Here is a 9677-nt window from a genome sequence, read left to right as displayed (position 1 = left end):
ACTTTGAATTTTAGCACAAAATACAAGTAAACCTATAGGAAATAATTAGTTTAATTTGCAATATTTGCCATTGAATTTATTGTAATCTTTCAATTCATTTATTGTTTACTGAGGTAATAACTATTTCATAATTTGTGTGTAACTTTAATTTCTGTGTAAATGTGTTACTTTTACTGTAGTTTTCAAATGGCTGTGTATATATAAGTATATGTCTCTTTTAGGTTGACCACCCTATAAATGAGAGCCTAAGGAGTTGTTTTCCCTCTGTCCCCTTTTGAGGACCTCCTTTGTCTCCTCCATCATTCACTGGGCCACTTTTGGGTTCCTGAGCTCATTTCATGTGGTGAGAGGAATGCAATATGTGTATGTTTAAAGGTTTATGTGAAGAAACATACTATATGTGTGATAAAATGACAATTGGTCATTCATAAATGTCTCTTTATATTCTCTGCTACCATTATCTCCTGTCAAACAGGTTTTCCTGACCTGCTAGAAGTTCTTCTATGATGCTTGAGTCATCCATCATATCTGAGAGCTTCGTCTTGACTTTGTGAGTTTATTATGCAACTTGTTTTGTCTCAGATTGAAACAAAAGGTTTGATTATGATTATTTCCTGGTTGAATATTTTCATATTGATGGTTTTAATTTCAAACATCTGCATATCTTTTAAGTTCAATTAACAGTTATGCAGGTAGGCCTTAGGGCTCTTTTGAGACTTAAGTCATCCTTCATGACAAATAAATTTGTTCACTAAGTGTCACTACGTCACAAAAAGGCTACATGGCTACATATACTTGTCAGTACACAGATACTGAGTACAAGTTCTGTTTGCTGTTTCTTCATGAATTTGGTGAGGAGCGGAGCTGGCTGGCTGCGGACGAGGAAGTAGGGCAATACATACTTGTGCACATACACGTATATGAGAATGCATATTAGTCAATTTTTTAATTAAATGTACAAGTACAAATTTCACTATGGATATTTCACATATGTTATAAACTTATATCTTAATATATTGAGCCTGTATAGCTATATGTGATAATTATATATCCCCTTATAGGTGACATATATGGCAACAAGTGGCAGCTTTGTCCTGATGTGGCAGCCGGCTGCTACTAGAAGAAATCAGCTTATAATGGATTTGGATGTTGGTAAGACTCTGGATGACGCTTCATGTCAGCTGTTCTCTACAATCTTGTTTTCTTCCACAGCACCCAAGACTATGAGTTTTTATGCCTTATTATACTTTGACTTTTTTATACCTCACTACACTAAGACTTTTTATGCCTTACTATGACATTTTATGCCTTAAAATGTTTGATATTTTGTTGTATTTATTACTTTTTATAAATTAGAGATGAAACATTATTGAGTGTGTTTCCTGAGCCTGATCACACAAATTGATGTAAATCAATGAAACCTGAACATTATTAGAAAACATGATGTGACTGAATTAGAGCTGGAAACAATGATCTTCTAAATGATGATGGGTTGGTTGAGAAACTGAATCTAAATGAAAGCTGTTTTTATCACCTTCACTGTTTGTCACAACTGCATTATTGATCAGTTGATTTCTAAAGGAACTAACATCTCCATTAACAGTGAATGACTCCTGCTCTTCACTGATGATGTGGCACCCTCTGTTGCTGAAAAGAAGAAAACTGATGTGCATGTCAGTTTAATGAACACAGATGAAATGATCTCTCAGCCACATAGAAGAGCTCAGGGAGCCAAAGGGTTGAGAAAGCAAATTACATTTTTATTTTTATTATTTAGGGGTTGGATCTTTGTCATTCTGAACACCAAAGATACATCAAGCAATCGGGTTGAAGATTCAGATTCAGTGATTCTGAAAGGAACTCGAATATTACATCCCAGTAGGACCAAAACATGCGCATAAGACCTGCAGGTGAGTTATCAACTACTGCAACTATCTATCACATTTGAGTACATCTTCGTACCTTAAAGGTGTAATGTGTAACTTGCTCCGTAGGGGGCAGCATTTCACCTCTTCACCCCTGTTCCTTATCATTTCTTATTTCCATATGCATTTATTGTTGTTAAAATTGTTGAAAGCATCTTTGATTGAGATAACCTTGACTAATTTCAGGCTTATGATAAAATTTGTTTCCATCGGACAGGAGTGATTAAAGTCTGCAGCCTCTGACCACTGTTTAGAAATCAGGAAACTACCTGTTGCAATGAAGCACGTTCCATCTACAAGCTGCCTTCAGTATGAGAGGTGGGTGACTCCTATTGTACATTCATTGGATCAACCCACAACTCTGCTCTCTACTCTTTGTGGGAATAAATACTGCACTCACATCAAACACATACAAGATTCAGGGAGTCCTTCACCTTCTGATCAATTGTTCTTCTGTTCAGTTGGTTTGTAGGTAGGCACCCTTTTCTTATTAAAACATTTTTGTTGTAACAGCCTCACTATACTATGACTTTGTGACGGGGCGGCATGGGTTCTCTCCGGCTGCCTCCCTCAATCCAGCTTTAGGTTAATTGGCATTTTTCATGCCAAATAAAGAGGCTCGTTACAAAAGATGTGGATTTATAGAAAACAGATTTACTGATCTCACTCACTTAAAGTTTGACATAAAAACAAAATTAACAAAATCGTCACAGTTCACAAAAAACACAAACACATCATTGTGCTGTTTGTTTCAAAGACTTCAGAGCTGGGAGGATGTCATCCAGTCGTCTGAGTCCTGCAAAACACACGCACACACACGATGGGTTAAAAACACACAACACACTGTAAACACTGAAATTGAATGCTTATATCAGCTCACTGAAAACATGATACCCAAATGGAAACCAATCACACACCATGCTTTATTCCACTCTCAACCCCACATGCTCAGTTATCATGACATGTGTCATTCTTACCCAGAATCTGTAAAATGTCCGTAACGAGGGCCCGGAAAGGCGGGAAAAACTGGTCGTGCTGCCTCGCTTTCACGATGATGCTGAGAAAAACAAGAGCGGAACGTTGGATTGTTGTGGTCAATTGAAAGCTCTCTATTTCAAACAATGTGTGTCGATTACCTGTCGATGTCAACGTCTCCCAGCAGATCGTAGAGCCGAGCGGCGTGTCCGCCGGAGGAGACGAGTTGCGCCACCTGGTTCACCACCTGAGTGGGAGGAGCCCTGCTGTCTGACAACAGCAAACTGTTAGTGTACTTAGCATCTTTCAGAACACTTAGCTTAGTTAGCATCGTTTATTTGTTTATGTTGTTTTTTTAACTTGTTACTGGCAGTGACCGACTGTTAATGGCTATGCTAATGCTAACTCTGGCTCTCTGTACTGACAAGGTTTTGTATTTATTTTGCTGTTTTAGGGCCTTACTATACTATGACTAGAGACGCATGAAATAATATTGTGTTTATAAATATTGATGCAATAAGGTCTGTAGCATCTAAGGTGGAGCTAATTTATGCTAACCTTTAGCTAACCTTATGCACTGCCGGTATCGTAATCAACAATATTACATCATAATGTTTTAGTGTGCACTGCAGCATGTAGAGGGGGAGGGAGGGGGGCGGTGGGGTAAAGTATTTTTGACCCAGAATCACATCCACTGGGACATTTTATTTTAGAAAATATGCTTGAAAGGGAAAAAGCCACATCTCTGTCTTTGAGAAATCATCTTGAATTAGGAGATTTTGCGTCAACCACATGGGGCCACTTCAGCCTGAAAATCAGGCAGAGCGTCACTTCTATTTTCATGACTGTAGGAGAATCGTCAAATCTCGTTGTCACCTTTAAGATTTCTAATCAATTCCTGAAAAGTTTTGCAGCTTCTGCCAGATGTTTTGTGTCTTAATCATCCCTCTGTGGCTTCTCGCAGCTTCGTGAACAGGCAAACAGTGTCTCATTAAGGCATAATAAGCCTTCCCGGTGGAGGCTGTGGGTGTGATTTCAACCTTTGGTTCCTTAACCACGAGGTCAGTGGGAGGCAGAGCAGCCCAGTTTGACATCTAAACTAAAACATGAAGCAGGGAATCTGGGAGAGAGGAGAAACTTCTCAAACCACATCCTAAAGTTTTTTTAAAAAAAGAAGAAATCATAAAGCAGGGATGTATAATGGAAAAAACAAACAGATGCGTTAAAAAAAAAACTAAAAAACACATGAAAATACAAAGTAAATGTTTTTACAGGACTCGTTACTCAACCATGAATCATTCAAAGAGTCAAACATAAATCACAGATATATATCCAGCATCTGCAGCATTGGAAATAAAGAAATACAGGTTGTTTTCATGAAGTTAAAGTCTGTTATCAGCATGGGACAAATGTTTATTTCAGCACTTTTATATCCTTTGTTTGTTACTTTTTTTGCATAAACCTGTCAGCACTTAAACATATCAGGTATCAACACAGAAAACCAATCAGAGGGCAGAAGGAGAGGTCATATTTGGGGTGGCTGTCACTCACCTTTCTTGGTATCTTCTTGGCAGGTCACAGCGATCACCTGAGCCAAGGTGATGGCCAGGCAGAAAGTAATCCTAGAGCGCAGCGAGGGGCCCATGTCTGCATGCCAGACACGCAGCGTCCTCACACACACACACACGGCCGCCACGCAAACACACGAGGAAGTCAGAGAGAGCCCGACCCCTGAGCTACAGCATCCAGACTGAGAAATCCAAATATCCCTGAGTGGAACAGGCTCCTGGATGAGCGATCGCTGCAAACTGAAACAAGCGCCCTCTTCATCTCTCTCCCTCCTCCTCTCACTCTCCTCCTCCTCCTCCTCCTCTCCTCTCCTCTCTCATCATTTTTTTCTTGCTTTATTTCAAGGCCAACCTCCTCCTCCTCGGGCTCTGACAGTCGCCTTGGAAGATGTAGCTAATTAGAGGCTGCGTTAAATTTGTCCAGCCAAGAGGCCGATGAAAGAAGATGGGCTGGATGATGATGCTTTTTTGAGCATTTCTTTCTTTTGACTATATGGCTGCTTCTATATGTATGAGACAAGTTTTCAGAGCAAAATCCACATTTAGGTTTGTTTCTCGAACATCCCTTCATTATAAATGAACCTCTTTCTCTTCTCTCTCTACACCTCTCTTTCTATCTTTAGCTCTTATCCTGGTTTCAGCTGCTAAAATACAAAACTTGCATCCAAAAAGAAACGTGGCCATCATTTAAAATCATTTTTTTAATAATTCAATCACCCATAAATGTTTTGGATTTTGAACAGTTTGACTTTTCTGGGAGGTACGCATATTTACTTTCACGCCGAAGTCACTATGTCTGGCCAGGAAATAGTCCCAGGATGTAACTCAGGTGGATTTTGTTACCTTTGCCCAGAGCCAGGCTAATCATTCTCCCTGTTTCCAGTCTTTATGCTAAGCTAAGCTAAGTTGGTGATAACTCAACATTTATCATGACGTGAAAGCGGCCTTAATCTCACAGATGATATGAATCATCAACTGATGCATTTAACATTCAATATTAAATAAGCCAGAAAAAAGCTTTCAAATGAAGTTTGCTACTTCACATATTTTGTCTACTGTTCCATATTTTTGGAAACATGTGGGTGAAATTATTTGTCGTTTTTTATGAAGGAAGTGTTTGTTTATGACTTCTTTAACTTCTCTCTTATTGAAACTCCACTTGCTGACCCACATCTGTGCACTCCAGCTTGAGCGCTTTACAACGTGCATGTTACACTCGTCTGATGTGTTTTCCAGACCAAAGCTCTGCCAAGTCGGTGCAGACTGTCAGTCCCTGAGGTGATGTCCCGGAGGAAGAGAAGAAAACAAACAGCATCTCCATCTCCAGCGGTGATTCCTACACAGATTACTGTCATCTTAACAAGTGATTTTAGCCTGAACTGAGTTCCCAGAGCCTTCTTAAAGGGACGTTTAAGTCTGAGGATGAAGCAGATTTCACTTGTTTCCTTTGCAGAACAGGTCAGGAAGTGTCTGAGGTGCTTGGAGAACAGACTGATTTCCCATTAAGGAGTGAGAGGCAGAAGGGCAGAGCCACAGGGGAGGCGGATGGGAAGACAGTTCCTCCATCAGGTCAGAGTTTTCAGCTTCTACACATTCATAGTTTTATATGTAGTGTGGGGACCTGGTTGTAAGAGAAAATGCGCTTTTGACCCAAAGGTCACAAGTGTCAGTCCCTGAAAAAGCCGGTGTCGGTCTGTCCTCCTTTCCTCCTGAGACACTGAGCAGGTCGTTTTAGATGATTTTAAAGCGTCAGTAGACGTCACGTTTCTGTCAGGGATGTAGTTCTGGTTTTCAAACTGTATTTGTATTTTGTATATTGGTATCAATATTGCTGATTTTGGCCCTGGTGTACTTTTTATCAGATCAAAACCAAACTTTGTGAAACCTGTTGTTTAGTTGAAAGTGGCCTAAAGTTCATCACACGCTCTCGTCATACCCTTCATCCTGTCTTCGTCTGCACTCACATCTTTTTAGTCTGACCAGGGGATTCCAGGTGAAATCCTCTTTGGTCAACACTGACACAGCAGACAAAGCTGTGTGGCTTAAGTGTGAATTACAGGAAGATGATTTGTCTTGTCCTTTCAAGGAATTACATTTGGCCAAGAAGTAAAAAATTACAGGGAGCGTATTGTGTAGCACACTAATACTGACCTCAGCTCCTGTGGTTAAAAAAGCGTTTTATACATGTGGTTTTTTTCAAAGCCTCCAACATACAGGCTATTTCTGGATGTATAGACTAGACAGCAGTGTAACCACAGGAGAGATCGGCCCACGACCGTGCATGCAGGACACACACACTGAAAGGTGGACATTATCCAAACTAAAAAAAGCTGCAATGAAAAAACATTAGATGTTACAAAAACCACAGAGACATCCTTAAAAAAAAGATATGATTCAGCCCGTTTTTCAGGCTCACAGATCTTTCATGTATCACAGAGTCAAAGACGAACATGTGGCTCCTGATTTTTTCACAGATCATCTTTTCTAATTGGTGTAATTCCTGTAATTTATTGTAATTATGCAAGTCCTCTATTTTCCTCTTATTAACCCTTCACAGTGAGACTTTTAGTATCAAAATGTACAAATACAGATAAAAATCAACCACCACAATAGGCAAACATGCCGGAAAAATGTGTAAGAAAACTCCTGTAATTTGTTTTTCCACGTGACAGGAAGCAGCAGGCCGACAGTGACCAGGTTAACACGCACCTCGTCCCATATTCCCTTACACACCACCTGCATTATTTAACATCAGCAAACAAGACCAGCTGATACACCCCGTGACTCTGCAGTTGTCTTTGGAGGTGGTTGTTGTAAAGAGGACTATATTTCTTTACCTGGTTCAACACTCTCGTGCATCTCTGGAAATGTTTGCTGCAGCCACTAAGAATTTTGTGAAGCAGGTTGGAGACACCGGGAGGTTGATCCCAGTCCCGAGCCTGAGCGAGGCCGACCGCTACCAGCCCCTCAGCCTGGTCACCAGGAAGAGGAAGAGGCATTTCTGGAAGAAGAGCAAGTACGCCTCGACCCCTTTCTCACTGAAAGACATCCTGGTCGGGGAGAAGGAGATTACAGCAGGTACAATATGTTCCATAAAGACAAATCATCAAATTTGACCTTTGAGGTTTATTCCACATTATCTGACAGGAGCTATAATAAATATTCTGTCCCAGCTTTTTCCAGCTCTACATGAACTTATATGATATTTACTCCATCAAATTGAAATATTTCATCTAAATTCAGCTTTTTTTAGCTTGGAAAGTTTGGGGATCTCATTTAAAATGTAAAATAATGTGCCGTTTGAACAGTTTTTGGCTTCACAGTAATTGAAAGCTACACTTTAATTCTGAGAGAAAATTTGGTGAATATATCCAATGGTTGAGGAACTGTCACTGTAAAAACACTGCATCATATTAATGCAGTAAAAGTCCTGCATTGACAACTAGAAAAAATATCAAAAATAAAATTACCCAGTGCACAAACATGACATCTATGATTGCTATAATGTGAAATACTACACAACTGGTTTATTGTGTGTATTATATTTACTGGTGGAGCAAACTTTAACTCCTTATCATATGTTTTGTATCTAAAATGTGTATTTGTGGAAAATCTTAAAACTTAGTAACATGTATCTACTGACTATTTCCCTGCTTTACAGGGGTGTCTTCTTATCAGCTCCTGAACTATGAGGACAAATCCGACGTGGCCCTCAACGGTCGCCTGGGAAACCACATCATCAACGACGTGGGGTTCAACATCAGCGGATCCGACTCTGTGGCCGTCAAAGCCTCCTTCGGCATCGTGACCAAACACGAGCTGGAGGTGCCCACGTTACTGCGGGAGCTCAACTCCAGGTATCCCAGCATGCAGTGTGCAGGTGTGCGTTCAACAGCTGCTCAGGCGGGTGTCATCATGGTGTCATTTGAGACTCATTAGATGAAGTATGAAGCTAGTCCTTTATTAATAATTAATTTAAATGATCTATATCAATTAATCTTGAGATGTAGGGATAAGCTCCTTGAGTTTTTTTTTATTCTGCAATAAATTCAGATGCAGTATCTAGATTCAGTGTTTCCCCTGACAACAGCAACACATTGATGTCTGACCTCTGACCTGTGATAGAGGGAATGTGAGAAGAGGGTTTCCCTGTGAGGATGAATAAATGATCATGTTATCCTACACTGGCACATACAGGACTTACATAGAGGACAATGCAAGGCAGGAAATAAACCATTATATTTTTGTACATTAATAGGTGTCAGATTGAAAGGCGTGTTGGGAATATTGGTCACGCAACCAGACGACAAACGGACAGAAATCAGTGTTTAATGTGTAAAAGCAGTTGTGAGTCCATTTTCTGGTCTTTCAGGAAAGTGGACCTGGATCACTGCCTGGTCCGTCAGTCCAAAGAGAGCAAACGAAGCGTGCTGTGTGTCGTTATGGAGAGTATCCGCACCACACGTCAGTGCTCTCTGACCGTCCACGCCGGCATGAGAGGGACAACCATGAGGGTAAACACACATCAGTTACATCATTTAAGTCATTTTTAAAGTAAAAATGCAAAATATTCACTGGTTCCAACTTTTAAAATGTGAATATTTGTGTATTTCTACAACATATACTGAATATCTTTGAATTTTGGACAAAGCAGGACATTCAAATATGGAAACATGGGAACTAGAAACTTGTGATATCTATGTGATATGTGTCAATGCTGCATCTGGACCCCTGACCCCTGACTCAGCTCTCTGCTCTGCTGCAGTTCCAGATCGACGACGGCAGGAACCCCAAAGGTCGTGACAAGGCCATCGTCATCCCGGCTCACACCACCATCGCCTTCAGCATCTGTGAGCTGTTTGTTCGACTGGACGGGCGGCTCGGTACGAAGTCTACCCTCTCCCATAACTCCCACACAAACACACACACCACTCAGCTGCTGTGAAGGTGCAGAAAATCAGCAAATTTGATGAGGCTGGACGTGATTTCAGTTCATTTTATACGTTTCCAGCTAAAATAAGTAAATATGTTGAGAGCAAAAATGAGTTAAACTTCCAGAGGTAAAATTAGAAACTGCACCTTTGCATGAAATTGTTCTGCTTGCCAACAAAGCTGAGATGAAAGTTAACATAAATCATAAGGACTGTGGTTTTTGAGAATATTGAAGGTTTGAATCCTTTGTGTCCAACATGGAATACTGTGGGTGTGT

General features: G+C 40.4%; 2 protein-coding genes across 5 annotated transcripts in view; one reads left to right on the top strand and one right to left on the bottom strand.

Annotated features, from left to right (window-relative positions):
• Positions 1-9677, top strand: part of pjvk (pejvakin) — a 14674-nt gene that overhangs the window by 1532 nt on the left and 3465 nt on the right. Inside the window, exons 2-12 of one of the 4 annotated variants that reach the window (XM_087179516.1) lie at positions 222-343; positions 476-550; positions 1062-1152; positions 1778-1910; positions 2143-2243; positions 5705-5797; positions 5922-6037; positions 7372-7546; positions 8130-8325; positions 8841-8982; positions 9234-9351. In XM_087179516.1, coding sequence (XP_087035642.1) covers positions 6014-6037; positions 7372-7546; positions 8130-8325; positions 8841-8982; positions 9234-9351 — 655 coding nt within the window. In that variant the 5' untranslated portion in view covers positions 222-343; positions 476-550; positions 1062-1152; ... (2 more) ...; positions 5705-5797; positions 5922-6013. Of the gene's footprint in view, positions 1-221; positions 344-475; positions 551-658; positions 887-1061; positions 1153-1777; positions 1911-2142; positions 2244-3616; positions 5015-5704; positions 5798-5921; positions 6038-7140; positions 7547-8129; positions 8326-8840; positions 8983-9233; positions 9352-9677 lie in introns of those variants that run through there. The other 3 variants (XM_087179514.1, XM_087179515.1, XM_023427090.2) reach the window with 3 other exon arrangements.
• LOC111670376 (centrosomal protein of 70 kDa-like) lies at positions 2560-3450 on the bottom strand. Its single transcript, XM_023427092.2, has 3 exons — positions 3062-3450; positions 2903-2982; positions 2560-2721 (listed from the first exon to the last, which is right to left on the bottom strand). The coding sequence occupies exons 1-3, from the start codon at positions 3229-3231 to the stop codon at positions 2660-2662; spliced, it is 312 nt and encodes a 103-aa protein (XP_023282860.2). The 5' UTR covers positions 3232-3450; the 3' UTR covers positions 2560-2659.

This window comes from Seriola lalandi, unplaced genomic scaffold, assembly GCF_002814215.2.
Source record: "Seriola lalandi dorsalis isolate HSWRI2012SDOR001 ecotype SW California unplaced genomic scaffold, Sedor1 jcf7180002054850, whole genome shotgun sequence".
Classification (NCBI taxonomy): Eukaryota; Metazoa; Chordata; class Actinopteri; order Carangiformes; family Carangidae; genus Seriola; species Seriola lalandi.
Note: the sequence above shows the minus strand (reverse complement) of the source record. Positions and strands in the feature narration are given on the sequence as shown.

Bases quoted from the DNA above. Each gene is read 5' to 3' on its own strand.
- LOC111670376 (XM_023427092.2), bottom strand. From the start codon at position 3,231: ATGCTAACTAAGCTAAGTGTTCTGAAAGATGCTAAGTACACTAACAGT. The intron at 2,983-3,061 runs GTAATCGACACA...TGTTTTTCTCAG, and splicing joins GGAGACGTTGACATCGACAG to CATCATCGTGAAAGCGAGGC. The intron at 2,722-2,902 runs GTAAGAATGACA...TGTGTTTTGCAG, and splicing joins GGACATTTTACAGATTCTGG to GACTCAGACGACTGGATGAC.